The sequence below is a fragment of the Anabas testudineus genome, chromosome 6 (genome assembly GCF_900324465.2).
Source record: "Anabas testudineus chromosome 6, fAnaTes1.2, whole genome shotgun sequence".
Lineage (NCBI taxonomy): Eukaryota > Metazoa > Chordata > Actinopteri > Anabantiformes > Anabantidae > Anabas > Anabas testudineus.
This window is the reverse complement of record NC_046615.1, coordinates 16534342-16550105: the sequence shown is the minus strand read 5'-3', so window position 1 is coordinate 16550105 and position 15764 is coordinate 16534342. Positions and strand designations below refer to the sequence as shown.

Below are 15764 nucleotides of genomic sequence, written 5' to 3'. Positions count from 1 at the left end.
TTGAAAGGCAGAGGAAGAAATCACCTGGAAAACACTGTGTGCACGCTGTTCTTGCTGTAGTTGCAATATTACAGAAAAAAATATCCAGTGCATTGTTCCTGTTATTGCCAATCAGCTGTTACTGGGTAGTAACAGGCATGTACTTTCATCCAATGAGACGATGATCAACAAAGTAGGCCCCGCCTTCTTTACTTTTGTTAACAGTATCGACCAATAGGACGGCCGGATTTATGTAATTGACACCATTATCCACTAATAGGAAGCGTCCTCTTGAAACATTCATTCCCACCCGTCGAGTGAATGCCAGAGAGTTTCTTGATGGCGACAGGTCTGGTGAGTGGGAAGTTCACTACTTTTTTTCGAAGAAATAACTGTTTCAAACTATTTTTTAACTTAAAAGCTGTGTAATGCGTGCCTTTGCAACTCTAATTTGGCATTTTAGTGGGGTTGTCACGGGTTTATTTGGTGTCGAATGACATGTTGGCTCGACAGTATTTTTTTTTTTTTTCCCTCCTCCACTATGACGCTTTTTTTTTTTTTTGTTTTGGCGATAACAAACCCAGTCGATTGCACTTTTGTGTGGCAAAACGAGCCACCCAGTCGCTAAAAGCAGCTTTTCTATGTTTGAAAAATGGTGTTGAAGGGTTCTGGTTGTTTTCGTGTCATTCATTTTGAACGGGGCACGGAGGTTGCGTCATGCCTCAACTTGTTGACATTCTTTTGTTTACAGTGATCGACCCGACAGCCTCTGGGTTTGAGCTCGGGGCACTGCTGCTGGTTTCGGAGGGGTAGGGACCAGCAGACCAGGCCTTTAGACCGTGTTCTGGGACTTGATAACACTTTCGAAACGCTTCGCTAACGGTGTGTTCGCATATCCGCATTCACGAAGTCGAACCATCGGTTTGATAGTGTTCGCGGTGACCGTTGGTCGCCTGTCAGAACACGAACCACCGTTAGTTCTTCATTTTCCAACTCGTACATCTGACTTTTCACTTCTTCTTCTTATTTGTAACCCGTTTCTTAAAAAAAACCCAAACCCCCTAAGACCACACATTTGTCCGATTATGCCAAAACGTCAGCCTCTTTTGTTCGTTTTGTGGCACTCTGTCTTCGCCGCCGTGTTTTCCAGCGTCCGTTCGCCGCTTCTCAACACGTATTTCTGCTATTTATTCGTTTTGCTACGCAGTTATGAATGAATGAGCTCTGGTGCGCATGCGCTAAATCCTTTAAAGTTTATAAACAAGGCCTCCACGCAGCGGATCACGTGACCCGTCTCAGTGGTTCGCTTTCCCGATCCAGAGACAAAAGATCCCCACAGGCCGTCTACCTTTTCCACTGAAAAGACATATGACATGTCCAGTAAGGAGTACAAGCTGTCTCGGATTATCCTTTTTTAACTGTGCTGTGCTTTTCATAAATCCTTTCACAATGTATTGATGAAATCAGATCACTACCAGTAATCCAAAACCCCCATTCAGCCTTATGTATGCAATTACGGGGGCTCCAGTTGAATTAATTGTTTATTATATGAATGTAATTGAAAGTAGAACTGTCTAGCAGTTTCATTTTATTTGTGAAAGCTCTAATTTAGTCTTGGTTTTTCCTAAAACCAGCTGACGTGGCAGAATATGGTGATGAACGCTGAGTAAAGTGACCTGTAGCCTGGTTTTTTTAAATAAAAAGAGGATACAGCAGAACATAGTGAGAATGGACGAGTCCTTTGATCCCCTCAAGTGTAACGAGGACCTGCCTTCTTCACCTGGGTGCCACATGGATTATGGTAAAATTCTTAACTGGCAAGGAGTCACATTGTTATTAACTAACATTAACTAAACGGAGCTTTTTCACGTGTTTCTTATGAAAATTACCATTAACCTCATTACAGATGACATGCCAGAGCTACAGGTGGTGGAGGAGGACCAGAGATCTCCTGGTCTATTTCAGGTTGGAGCAGGGGTATCTCACCAGGAGCTCAGCTGCTCTCCCAATACCAACTGGCTTGCTGAGCTGGCCAACATTGCTACCAGTCCCCAGAGCCCCTTGCTTAAGGATGCACCACATAAGAGGTTAGTACAAATATGTAATAGCTTGAAAATCTTGAAAATCATGTAAGACTAATGAATTTATACATTAGCAAACACAACGAGAAGTTGAAAACAGCTCTCACACCACAGCTAGGGGGATTAGCAAGTACAAGACTTGTTAATTGTCTAGAATAGTTGATTGTGTATACATAATTTATATATTGCAAACCTATCTTTACAATAAACTAGACAAATTAAAATTTACTTGCATATTAGTATTTTTTAATCATATGTCACTTTTAACATATACAGACATACAGTATCACTCCACATTGTCCTTATGATTGAGTTCTTTGTTTTCAGTTTAGTGTTCCAAGTGATGTTCATGTCAGAGAAGTGTAATACCATTGCAACAGTATTATTGTTGTGTCTTATAACCCCTGTGGACATGGTACAATAACTGCATATTTACAACATTTAAATTTTTCCAGATCATCTCCAGTCCACATCTTTGGCAACAGTAATAGTTTACATTCCTACGCTCGGCCCCCATTAGCCAGTAGTGCACCCAACCCGTCCAGAGGTCACCTCAGGGAGCGCAGGCGCGTGAGGGTAACCTTTCACTTCCAACCTAGACTTGTGAATCACCTGTTCATGTAGAATAAGTGTTTTGTGTCATTGTAAATTGTGACCTGCACACTGAAACTGCTTATTTTACTCACTATCAGATGTATTTTATCTTACATAACAGGCCAGCAGTGAATCTGAATCTGGAGTTTTCTCAATGTCCTCGTCCTTTTCTGATGATGAAGACATGGCCTGGTGTCACTCCTGGCCCACCACAGCCTGGCATTGTTTTTTAAAAGGTGCATACATACACAGTAATGTACTAATATTCAGTGGCCAGTGCAGATACACCCACCTACACCTCATCTCACTCACATGTTAATTGTTAGCTGTTCTAAGAATGTCTTAAAAAATGGTCTTGAGAATTATGTCTTATAGCTTAAAGGCATATTTCACAATCTAGTGTAAACATGTTCTCGCCATTAAAAAACAATAGTCATTAATGTTTTCACAAATTTGTTAATGTTTACATCTGCAGTATTTAAAAATAAATGTGTATTTTAGACTTGAAAACAATTTTATTTTTATCTGTAGCTCAAACGTTTCAATTATGTTTGTGACTAGAGTGGACCTGTAATTTACTTGGTCAGAACTGTACTGATTAGGCCTTTATGTTCTAGTCTTGTGTGTTCATGACAACCAGACATGCAATCAAGACTTTTTTGGATAGGGGCTGTGGATGTGCTGACAATATTTTTTTTTTGTATACACTCATGTGAATGGATCCTCCCTTTACAATTGTCCCAACCAGTATGAGCATGAATTAAAGCTTGTAGAGAAATCCTGACCTCTGCTGTCCAAACAGCAATATTGCATCAGTCTTCCAGAATTCTCTTCTTAGTATTGACACATATATTCATCACCTTATATAATTTTGTTGATATTCAGGAACTCGCCTGCGCTTTCATCGCGGTCCTAATGTGGAGTGGCAAGAAGCTGATGAACTTGGGGATTCAGATGATGACTCCGATGATGAAACTATGGTGCCATGCTCCTCCTCTCTCAAGGCAGGCAATGAACTTGTAACTTCACTAGGTTTTAAAATATTTTTTTTAGTAATCAGCTATACACTGAGGAACCTTCTAGCTGTGTTGATGTTATGCTGTGGCGGTCTAATATAATATAATATAATAGAAACAAAGTTTTTAGGCAGTTAGTAACACTTATTTTTGTTTGTTTTGGAAACACCAGTTCCCCCTTTGGTCGTGAGCTCAGTTATCCTGCATTGCTGGTGAGTCAAGACTAATTGCTCTGTTGCTTCCCTTTCAGAGATATGGTTCAGATGGGCTGAAGTTGGTGAGCCATGAAGAGACGATATCGTTTGGTCAGGCAGTTCTTAAACTCATCTTTGATCCTGGTTCACCTGATGACAGCCTTTTAACAGCTGAATGCCGATTGGATCACCCATTCTTTGTCAAAAATAAAGGTAAAATAATTTCAATTAAATTTTATTTGTATAGTGCTTTTAATTTAGCAGCATTACACAACCAAAGAAACTATGGAAGTTTATATGAACAGTGAATGTGTATGAATCAGATTGTCCTCAATCAGCAAGCCAAGGGCTTGAAAATAACAATTTCCTGTTCAGCAGTATATACAGGAAAACTACTAATTGGCTGGAGGTTATATTTTTGTATTTTGATAGAGAAAGATCAACATAAATTCCAGCTTTGTTGACAAGAGACAGAAGCAAAATTATGTAAAAAAAAAAAGCAGATTTCGCAATGTGACTAAATGCAAACTGTTTATTTTTTTGTGTCAATAAACATCTTCAAGATCAGTGCAATCTGTGATATACCATCTGTCTTTTCCAGGGTGGTCCTCTTTTTATCCGAGCCTTACTGTGGTGCACCATGGGATCCCTTGCTATGAGATGCAGCTTGGAGATGTGTGCCTGCCACCAAACCACCCAGATGCCATTAACTGTGATGACTCAGTCGTCTTTGACACTTTCAGAAGGTACGTTCCTGTAACTGATGTGATTGTGCTTTGTGTAGGTAAAAAACTTAAGTATGAGTCTTGAATGTGAGTTGTTTTACCTACGCTGGTAACAGATGTACACACATCCCCTTTAATACTGCTCCATTATTCAGTCTGTCATCCTAAGTTTGCAGGCTTCTAAGCTGTTTTCAGACATGCACTGAACACAAATGTCTGAATCAGTTAGCTTGAACATTAAATGGACATTACCCTACCAGCTCCCTCGAACAAACCCCTGAGTAATGTCTGATTGAGCCCATGTGCAAATACAGCAAGTAATTGTCTGGAGAAATGGGCATTCTTTTTCAGTCTATCCGCTCAGCACAACATCATAAAGTAGAGGAAGTATTTACCATGCTTTCTGGTGTTACACCGCACTTCTCCTCCTTTGGGAAACTGGGATTATAGTCATAATGCATTGTTTCTAATCACGCGACTGGCTCTGCTTCGATGTGCTGTAATTTCCGTGGTGTACTTGAGTCACATTGTGCCTCCTGCATGAGCTACTCGGGGACCACCTGTTGCCAAGAGCAAATATACCATTTCCCCTAGTGAGAACACATCTGAAATCTTGTGTGCTGCATGTTTGAAGGAGCAACTCCAGACACTGTCCAAAGTTCATGTGTAGAAATGGCTTCATGCACTTGACTGAAGGCATCACAAAGAATGACAGCTTGATTATTTTTTTAACCTGACATTTGTTCACTAGATTATATAGTGCATGAATAAATTATATAAAGAAAAAAAAACACCTGAAACGTCAGAATAAAATAACCAGTTTATTCATATGTTACTGCATTTAGTCAATAGATAGCACTTTGTATTGTACTAGTGATTTGCAACATTTCTTTTTGTGTAATTTACAGTGACAGTTTTAGATTTTTGTAAAAAAAAAAAGAACATACACACAAAATGTAACGGATTAGAGACTCACAATGTTAACTTATGTCTCTCTTATCCTTCTTTCCTCCTGCAGTTATGACTTCACCCCACTAGATTCCTCAGCTGTGTATGTTCTCAGCAGCATGGCCCGTCAGCGCAGGACCTCCCTGTCCAGTGGGGGTGCTGTCAGTCCAGACTGTGATAAACTTGAGCGCTCCAGTTCCCCACAGTCCTCTAGTAGCAAATCAAACAGGAGCCACACCTCAGGGACAGCCAGTGGTGCCACACCTACAAAATGCAAGCGGCCAATGAATGCCTTCATGCTCTTTGCCAAGAAGTACAGAGTGGAGTACACACAGATGTATCCTGGGAAGGACAACAGGTATTGAGGTTACGTAATGGTAGCCATATATATATATATTCAGGTGCCATTTCTGTGTCACATCTTCAGATTGATATTGATCACATTAGCTGTCTATTCAGTGAAACTGCCCCACACATAAGATACAGTCACACTTCCATTATGCAAATACTCCCCCCTCCATCTAATATGTATATCTAAGATGTGAGAATACATATTAAAGCGATGAAAACCGTGCTGCATAGATGTTTTGCAGCAGTCTTTCTATTGGCCAACCAAGCACAACCACGGTTTTCATTGCTTTAATATGTAATCTTACTGTATGAGAGGAATGGTACAGTTTGCACTCATGTCTAGTAATCCCTGGATGACATGGTGGGACACACTACAGTAATAACCTTTTTAAATTTTCAAACACAATTCATGCATGTCTTTGACCAAAGGGAACCACTGACTTGTAAGTTCAGTGAAACCAGCTGAACGTTGTAGCAAAACAGGAAACACATGCTTGACTTTAGCCTTAATTAAAGTAAATGGGAGGGGGAGAAACATTTACTGAGTGGAAGTGTAATATGACTGTACCTTGACAGCACAGAGACATCCTTTCATTGTGCGATACCATGTTGGCTTATGAAACAGATGTACTGTTAGAGAATGAGGGTGGAGGTCGTGCAGCACATACTGACAGTGTCTGATGCTGTCTTGGCTAGAGCTGTCATCATTTGACATGTATATAAATGTATAGTATGAAGCTTTGAAATGTAACTCACAGAGAATGCCTCATTATCCTCTGACACATAAAGATGAGCGTAAAGTGACGCTTGCTGAGTACACTACTATGGAAAAAAAATGAAAAAGGGCATGGGAACTCTTGGGGTCATGCATTTCATATCTGTAGTTATTCGGAGTGTATTAGTTAGAGAAGTGATTCTCACACTCATGAATGAGTGATGCCATTTCCTTCTTTTAAAACCACCATTTAAGTGCCCATGAGCATGGTACTTACCACCATCATGGAGCTGGACCAATTTATTGATCTGGCAACATGAGACATGCCTCACTACCAGTGAATATTATATATTAAGTTATTTTTGATACATGTTCAGATGACTGACCAACTTTAGTAATTCCAATGTTTTCTTACCATTGTATTATACAGGTTGCTTTAGTAAATTCATCTTTTTCTGGGGACTTACATGTAAGAAAATGTTCAAATTTTTAAATTTCTGATCCGATTAAAAAATGTGTTGAAGCTGTAATAATAAGCCAGAACAAAATGACATTTTAAGAAAGGGGTAAAGAAAAACAAAGATGGACAAAAATGTGAAGAAGGCGAGTCGTTCTACTCACCTTCTGTCTCTTACCTCTCACTCCAGAGCCATTAGTGTCATTCTGGGTGACAAGTGGAAGAAGATGAAGAATGAGGAGAGGAGGATGTACACCATGGAGGCCAAAGCTCTGGCTGAGGAGCAGAAAAGACTCAATCCAGACTGCTGGAAACGTAAAAGAACCAATTCAGTATGTCATTCAACATTATTATTATTATTATTATTATTATTATTATTATTATCATCATTGTCATACGGTAGCTTTTCTACGCAAGGTCCAGATTGTGCACAAATATTATATATATATAAAATAATATTTACCCGGTTTCAGTCATGTGTCCATCCTACAGTACCCATACTATTATGTTGTCTTTCACCAGGGTTCCCAGCAGACCTAGATAATCCCCCAGAATCCCCAGCTGCTGGTGGTTTGGCATTGGAGAGGTGCTGGACAGAGTCTAATGGACCGCTTGATGCCTCTTTGCTCTCCTGTATTCTTGAGACTCAACTGTGATGCTGAATTCACTTGCTTTTTGTAACCTTTAAAACATTACAGAGACAAACCAGAATTATGAACTATAGAGAAAAACATTTAATCTAGTCACTAACAGTGCATATATTTTCTTATATCTTTAATGTCATAGTCTTATTCCTCTGAAATAAGAATGACCCTCTCATTTATTTCACATTATTTCATATTCAGAGTCGAAACAAATGAGAGCCTGTGGTGCTATAGTGAAGAAGGAGCAGTAAACAACAAGTGTCTATTTATAATTGTAAAAACAACGGGGTTTTTAGACGACCTTTTCGCCACTGTTCATATTGATTATATTTGTAGCATTCAATCTATTGCACAGATCGGTAACCCTTTCATACATTTTGTAATACAGTATATATTCTGCAGTTGTACTATGGACAACAGTTTGTGATACTGCCCTGCCAAATCTTTGGTATTTACCCAACCACCTGGTCATATGATGAGAAGACTTTCAGCATGTGGTGGTGGGTTTACACTCAGTCACAAAGCACTTCAGGCCTCCGCTGTAAGTGTTTATTTCTTTTGCACTTTATATAAATATGTAATCTATACCTATACAGCCATTGTATACCGGTGGAAACCATTTGTATAATACATCTAGTATCTTGACACAATCATGGTCCAGTGGCCATGCTCTGCTTTCAGGTTGCTATTGAATTTTAAGTGCTTTGTTCATAATGTACAGATTTCACAGGCCCAACAACCTCTTGCACAGAATATCCTTGTACCATATTATAAATAATTTTTTTTTAAACTTGCATCTTATTCAAACGTATGGCTCTTTTTCATAAACTGTAATCTCAACCTGTGGGGATGTTTGGCTTCGTGTTTGGATGTGTGTTTTTGCCTGTCCTTCGCCTTGAATCATTACCGGCTTCCTCTCATGGACAAGTGCAAGTCCTCAAATGTTACACTGACCCAGGCAAATGTTTTCTCATGCTTTAAGAGCTCTTGATATCCACTGATCTAAATGTCCGACCAGTAAAGTCTGAGGTTTCCAGGTAACGGCACAGTTAAAGTGTGTTTTATTCTTCTGTTTCTCTGCCACATCAAAACCATCATGCACAGACACTAACAAAGCCTCCCAAGTAGCAATTGTACATGTAGGACAACTATTCACTCACGGGCTGAATAAGGCCAACATAAAATGTTTTAATTGAATCTTATACTCACTGGAGCTCTGTCCACCTCTCCTGGACGTGACAAAGGATCTAAGAGGAAATGGAAAATGAAAGGACACATTACCATAAGCTTTTAAGTGCAGGCAATGTTTCTGAAAAGACTTGTATTATCACTACACATCTGCTGGTGTCATTAGATGAACACATTTGCCCAGTTTGCAGAGCTGCCTGATGCTGGCATGGGTGTAAACACATCACAAAAAGTGATGACCTAAAATAAAAGCAGTTATGAGACTCAATTTATATTGGTAGAGCCAGAGGGCGCCATCGCTCCATTTTCGCCCAGTAGAAGACCTGCTGCTTTTTCACCTGATATAAACGTCTCCTATCTTCCATTTGTAAAAGATGATATGATTGGAAGGTCGACGTAAAGATGACCTTATATACATAATAAATACTGTCCGTGCATTAAACTGTAACACGAAGTTGTAGCAGATGATTTGCTTTTTATTGTACTTAAGTAAAAAGAATCTAAAACATATCTCACCGATGATTATGGACATTGACATGTTATTATTTTCACATTTATGAATATCTTGAGGGCCTTGTTTGTCTGCTGGTAGGAAATGGTTAGTCTGAAGGGAAGAGATTCATAGCACTGCATGTGCCTCATGAAATAACAATGATCAACACCCTGCAAGCCTTTCTAGCATTGAGATCTAATTATAGCATATTCATAACAGCACACTCCAAAACGATGTGAACTGAATGCTCTATAGATTGAATGGGAAGGAAGGAAAAATGCCCGATGAACCTCTAAAGATTTTAAGTTTAAAGGAGCTAAACAACAGTAGTTTTTCTTGGGGTCAGAAATTAAAGGCATTTTTAAAATCTTGTCACAGTTTTATGAATTAAAACACTGTGTCACTGCCAATACAGAAGCAGAGGTTATGATTGTTGCTGTGTCGCACGCTTGCTGCAGAAACACAAACATCAGATGTGTATTCTCCCATTTGCTTATAATGGTTTCTGTACTGAGGGATTAAAAAAATGTAACAATCTTACAAAGATGCTCCCAACATCATATGTTGAACACTGAACTAAGAAAAAATAAAATAATCACCTATTTCTCTGGAGCCCACCGGGTAGCAATACATTTTTTTCTTTTGCACAATGGACTGGATTTATGCATAAGGTCCTTTGACAGGAACAATTAAAGAAGAAATGAATGCCAAAATGAACAATTAGAATGGAGGGAAAGTGAGACAGGGATCATCACTGCTAGCTTCCTCTTAAATCAAAAGCTGCACCTTAATCAAGGCATCCTAATTAGGGGCAATTAGCTTTAGTAATTCACTGAGAGGTAGCAGACTCTCAGCGTCTTTGTTCGAGCCGTTATCTCTAAATGGCACTTTGTTATGGAAACATGACTGTTTCTCTCTTTTCTGTTTACTTTTTTAACGCTGGTTACTGCAATTCTACAATGTTGTGTTACAACGTAGAAAAGGAATTAAATGATTCATGCAGTTCCTGTGTTTATATGAATACGGACAGACTTTCTGCAGCGTGTGCTAAGTTACATTTTTAATATCACATAAAACATACTGTAATTTATCACACTGTCCGAAACACGAGAGCACAAGGACACATAAATGGTGATGTTATTGCCATGAAATTATTTATTTTATAATACATTTGTTTTTAGTGCTAGCCAGTTGAATGCAACATTAACTTCTAATATTAAACTTAATGAAATTAGTGTTATCTGGATCTTAAAATAGCAGGAAGTAGATTGATGAATTAACCTATTAAACATAAGTTGTCAATATTGCCATGTTTTATATTCTCAAATGAGAATTTATCACTTTTTTATCAGGATGAGGATGACACGGTCAATGCTAATTATATAAAAAATAATTGTGAAATATAATTTTATACTGATAGTTGGATTGTTTTATAATGGGGCGACCGTAGCTCAGTTGCCATAGCAGTTGTCTACGGGCCCCAGGGTTTTTCATAAGACACCAAAAAACACTGTAGTGGTGCTGACATCTATTGTCTGGCAGCTGTCCAACCACCCTTTCACCAACGGGATCAATAGTATATATCTATTATCATTATTATCATTATCATTATTATGATTACATCAACGTTTCACAGTCTCAACCGATAATTAGAAGTTTATTTGATGAGGTAAAATAATGAGTAGTCACAGTCTTCATTCATTTATTTAGGTTCTAGCTAAAACTGACACTTGCCCATTATGAGGCAACAGTACTCACAGTATTTGCTGCAGGTCTGATTCTGTTGATTCCCGCAGCACAAACCACTCCCACTGATCCCAGTTCTTGATGTTTCCTGACAGTCTGCAATCAGATACAGAACGATTTCAGAGCTACAAAAGGCAAGCAGAGAAGAACATGTAAGGCTTTTGTAAATTTGAATACCATGAAAAGACAGGAAACTGTTTTAAGTCAATATGCAAAAAATCAAAACAAAACCGTTTACGGCAAAAGACAATAACAAGAAGACTATAAGTAAACAAAAGAGAAGTGGATTTCTTTTGCCTTGCAGCCATCCCTGGTAGCTTGCTGGTGACACAACATTCGCTCCATTGCCAGTAGTGATGGACCGGAATGATGTGGCTGAGCGACAACGGGTTTCTTTTCTAAGGATTATTTCTTGATAGCAAATTTCCTGTTTCTCTGGGCTCCTTTTTTTTAAAACTAACTTTAATAAAATATACTTTTGGTGCATGGTTGTTAATTACAGTGGACTATTCTCAGAAATCTGTCAGTGCTTGTTCCGTTTTATTTTTACCAAAGCATCCATCATAATCCTGCTATTTAGACTAACGATTTGAAACCCACTGCAGGACAGCTGCAAAGGGGCGATACTGAGATCCTAACTATCAGAGAGGAATCTCTGCTCACACTCAGGAGGGTTCTACATCCTGCCCTTCAAAGTGGCCTTCATCCTGTCCTACAGATCACACAGATTACGTGGCAGCAAAGATTCGCAGGCTGTGATAAAACTTTTGTTTTCCTGATTGCAACAAACCAGTGTTATTACATTCTCCACCCTAGAAATCAAGTGACTCCAAAATTCCTTTCTACATTGTGCAAGCAGAGCGATTAGAAATTAGGTATGTAATGTATAAATAAGTGTAATAATATAATATCAACTGAGGCACAGACATACACCGACTAACTCACTAATGTCTCTGCCATGAGCTAATATCAGCCAACATACAGATATAGCTATAGTACAGATGGTACAGAGATATGACTTAAAATCCTCCAAACACATTTCAGCGGAAACAACATTAAAAGTAAATGAATTCAGATTAACACTGCACTGGATACAAGCAGGTATGTGGATTTTTAAGGCACCATATTGCGCTTGTCTTTTTTCTCTTTCGTTCTCCAATTATACTCGATAATACCGTTCATCTTTTGTCATTTTATACTGCCCACATCTCTGTCTGCCTATTGCTCTTCCCCCTGTGCTTCGGAGCCCTAATTGGATGGCATGTGAACACTGTGAAAGGGGGAAAATCATTTTCTTGGTCCACAGGTTTCAGGCAACAGCAAAATGAATTGAATAAACCCCTGCTGATAGAATTTGCACTTTGGTCTGACAGCTGAACAACAGAACAGCCAGAAGGACAGAAATCACGTAAGAGTCAAACAAAGCTCTAGAGAAGCCGGGGACACAACCGCTGGCATACTAATCCATACTAATGCTTATACTGAAGCTGTTGTCCTGGATTACATAGTTGTTAAAGTAGACACACACACGCCCAGCCAGCCTGGGCTGTGTCGCTTTCCAGGTGACTGCCTGTGAAGTCCAAGAGAGAAGGTTGAGTCACAACTTTGTGACATAACATTTTAATGTCATTGTTACAGAAATCCTGACACATACTGGTAAACGTGCAACAACAGTGCAGAACCCCCCCCCCCCCTTATTTACTCTACTGAACATATTCATACCTGGGGGGACTGTAACAGTTCTTTTCAGTCCTGTACTAAAGCAAATGTCCATTCATTCAGTTATTTATTCTTTTCTACAAAAGCCGCAGTTGACATCACACAGTGTATTTCTCACAGTCTTCAAAGCAACAAATGCAAACTGTCATAATATAGCGCAAGTGTACTTAAAGCCAATACATCTAGCACTTGCGGACCTAAATATCACTCACACAGAAGTAAAAAACATTTACAGTAGAAAACAACAAAACAATTCCTTTAAAACTCCTTTAAAACACTTTTACACAATTATTGGTTATTACAAATAGAAACAAAAAAATGTTTTGAAATAAAGAGCACTTTAAAATTCTAACCTAAACCAAAATCTCAGGTTATCTGGGCATAGAATTGCTCCGCCTGCTCAGTGCCGACTGACTGTGTCCCATTAAACAAACTTCCAAAGTGTGACATAAATGTTCACAACATTTATCCAACACCATCTAGATAACAAAGTAACATTCACCCAAACAAAGCTACTCTTTGAGAAGTATTAGGGTCATTTTCAAGTGCTAACCCCATAAAGTGCAGCAGGAATGAAGACGCAGAGTGCTACATTGCTCTTTCAGACTGCAACAGGGGTTAGGGTGGGGGTGCCAAAAGGTCCCACCTGGGTGCTGCTTAGATGTACTATTTCCATTGTAAAGGCTGACACTGGATAGGTGCGTTCTGCTATTGGCATAAACTAAATACAGAGAAAGAAGTGTCAGTTTAGTCAATAAACAAGTGCTAGTCACTGCCCAAAGTTCAGAGAGAGGCTCGACTGGTACATGACAAAACTTTAAACAGAATCAGCCTCAGATCTTCTTACTACATAGAAATATACAATGCAAGGTTAGGTAGTGTAACTATTATTTATCTCCCAGAGCTCAATAACTCTACAGGCGCATACAGTAGTTAATGAGACATAAAGACAGAGAAAGAGGGACAGACACCGTCTCTGCTCACATTATGCTCCACTGATATACTGAGAGGGAACAGCAGCCTAATGAATATGTTTTTCTATAAAGGTCATAAAAAGCTGGTTAGTGAGATGTGAGCAGGAAATTATTTATTGATTGCTGATATATTTGAGGGTAAATTGAAAGATAATTCAATTAGTGCTTCTGATCTAATGTTATTGCTCTCCTATTTGCTCAGGAGGTTTTGTGAGTAGTTGGAGTTGTTTGCCTGAAGTGAGCTGCCCTCATATCAGGAGAACAATAAAGACATCAGAAATTATGCAGCTGACTAATTCATCCTAACAGAGGAGGAGCCATGTCTAACATGACATTCACTGCAGCAGAGCAGCTGTTTGGGGTGTGACACGCATTTATGATCATTACATGGTGTGGGCGTACTTCCATTTGACAGTTACGCACAAATACAGATATGATAATGGGTTACGGACTGGTTCACAAGGCTCCACCTGACTCTACTGCAGACCTCCAAAGAGAAACAGTAAGCTGTCTGCGACTGTTCAATGTCTGACAGTAAGACAAGGACGACTCAGAGCTTAACAGGTTAACATTGGTTTCTTTAGAACACCCAGACATTACTGGTAACAAACTCCCTAAGGTGCCTTAACAACTACTCCCAAAACCTATTAGCATTTCAGAATATTGGTGCTTTATTTTATTATCTTAATCCTGTCTTAACCAGGCTTGAGCAATTTACATAAGAAATAAAAAGACACTGCAGTGACCGCTGGCCTATGAGTGAGAATTAGCCTGTGCCACTGACACAGAAGAAGGGAAACAAGCAGTGCTTTGGATGTGGGCACCTTATCCCTTTATTGAATCTTTGAAGACATCAGTGAAAACCTAATAGCCTGCTGTCTAGATGCTGCCTGTGGTATAAGCAAATCTATGATATCTGGTCTGCCCATCACGTGTGGATATTACATCCAACATTGGTCTTTCACCAGCGACAGTCCACTAACAATTATTTATTTCTTTATTTTACATTTGCAAATTTAGCAGTGGCATTGCAGGAGACTACAGTAGCTGTGATGCTGCTGGGATGGACACAAATTCTCTGGGTATTGAGTAGGATGTTCTTCAGTGTTTTGTTAAAGTTTATATAATAGTGTCCAAACATACTGTAAATAGCAGGAAAATAAAGTTTGATACACAGAACCAGACAACTTAATACATCTTTGCTGGTCGTTTGACACGTTTTCAGGCTGGATGGATCATGTTTTATTAGCTTAATTTTAAAAGGGCCATCCTGTGCTTTTTATATACTTCACTGCTGAGATGATGATATTAAACTAGTCCACAGTTCTAATACATGAGCTGAACGTTTGCAGAAGAAATCAGACAAAAACTAAATTTTCTCTGGAGTCTCCCTAAATTGTTCCTGACAGTTATATAGACGAGCAGCTGACAACCAGCTCAGTGGAAGTTTTTCCATTGCTCTGTTCAGGAACAGCCACGCAGATAGCTGCTTTTATAACCTGGTGAGTTTTCACTCAAAACCATTAGAGAGAAGGGTGAAGTATTATGTATTACATAACACAACAGTATGTTAAAAACTTGGTTTATGCACTCTCTGGAGCCAGCAGAAGAAGGAGTTTGTTGCTCAGCTACTTTGTGCACTTAGTACAACCATAGTCCAACCCACCGGCTTTGGGACAGCAGCTAAAACAAACCATTTCAGACAGATAGGCAGTAGAGGTATTGCATAAAGCAATTTTAGGAATTGCAAATTGGCTAAACCTGTTTCAACAGAGCCTCAGTATAAAAATACAAACCCTACATTTTGCATAATATTGTCTCTTTAAATACAAGAATGGTTTTAAATAAGAACTGACAGTGAATTAGTGAATCAAAATGTTCAGTATCACTAAATCTCCAAGTATTAGCATCACTGTATTAAATTGTTGTGTCGATTATAC

The 15764-nt window shown here is 39.0% G+C and overlaps 1 protein-coding gene across 2 annotated transcripts; it reads left to right on the top strand.

Annotated features, from left to right (window-relative positions):
• Window positions 1-288: 288 nt before the first annotated feature.
• On the top strand, window positions 289-8549 carry hbp1 (HMG-box transcription factor 1). Of its 2 annotated transcripts, none has more exons than XM_026365736.1 (11): window positions 289-333; window positions 1614-1780; window positions 1886-2066; window positions 2516-2636; window positions 2776-2890; window positions 3540-3658; window positions 3921-4077; window positions 4466-4610; window positions 5608-5895; window positions 7251-7392; window positions 7583-8549. In XM_026365736.1, exons 2-11 carry the CDS (start codon window positions 1708-1710, stop codon window positions 7598-7600), a joined length of 1359 nt encoding a protein of 452 aa, XP_026221521.1. In that variant the 5' UTR covers window positions 289-333; window positions 1614-1707; the 3' UTR covers window positions 7601-8549. The 2 variants fall into 2 exon arrangements, with proteins under 2 accessions (XP_026221521.1, XP_026221520.1); XM_026365735.1 differs by lacking the exon at window positions 289-333 and adding an exon at window positions 362-861.
• The last annotated feature ends 7215 nt before the right edge of the window (window positions 8550-15764 follow it).

What these genes read in the sequence shown, in the direction of transcription:
- hbp1 (XM_026365736.1), top strand. Translation starts at nt 1,708, where the DNA reads ATGGACGAGTCCTTTGATCCCCTCAAGTGTAACGAGGACCTGCCTTCT. An exon ending in AAGGATGCACCACATAAGAG is followed by an intron (nt 2,067 to 2,515) that starts GTTAGTACAAAT and finishes AAATTTTTCCAG; the next exon opens with ATCATCTCCAGTCCACATCT. An exon ending in ATTCTTTGTCAAAAATAAAG is followed by an intron (nt 4,078 to 4,465) that starts GTAAAATAATTT and finishes TGTCTTTTCCAG; the next exon opens with GGTGGTCCTCTTTTTATCCG.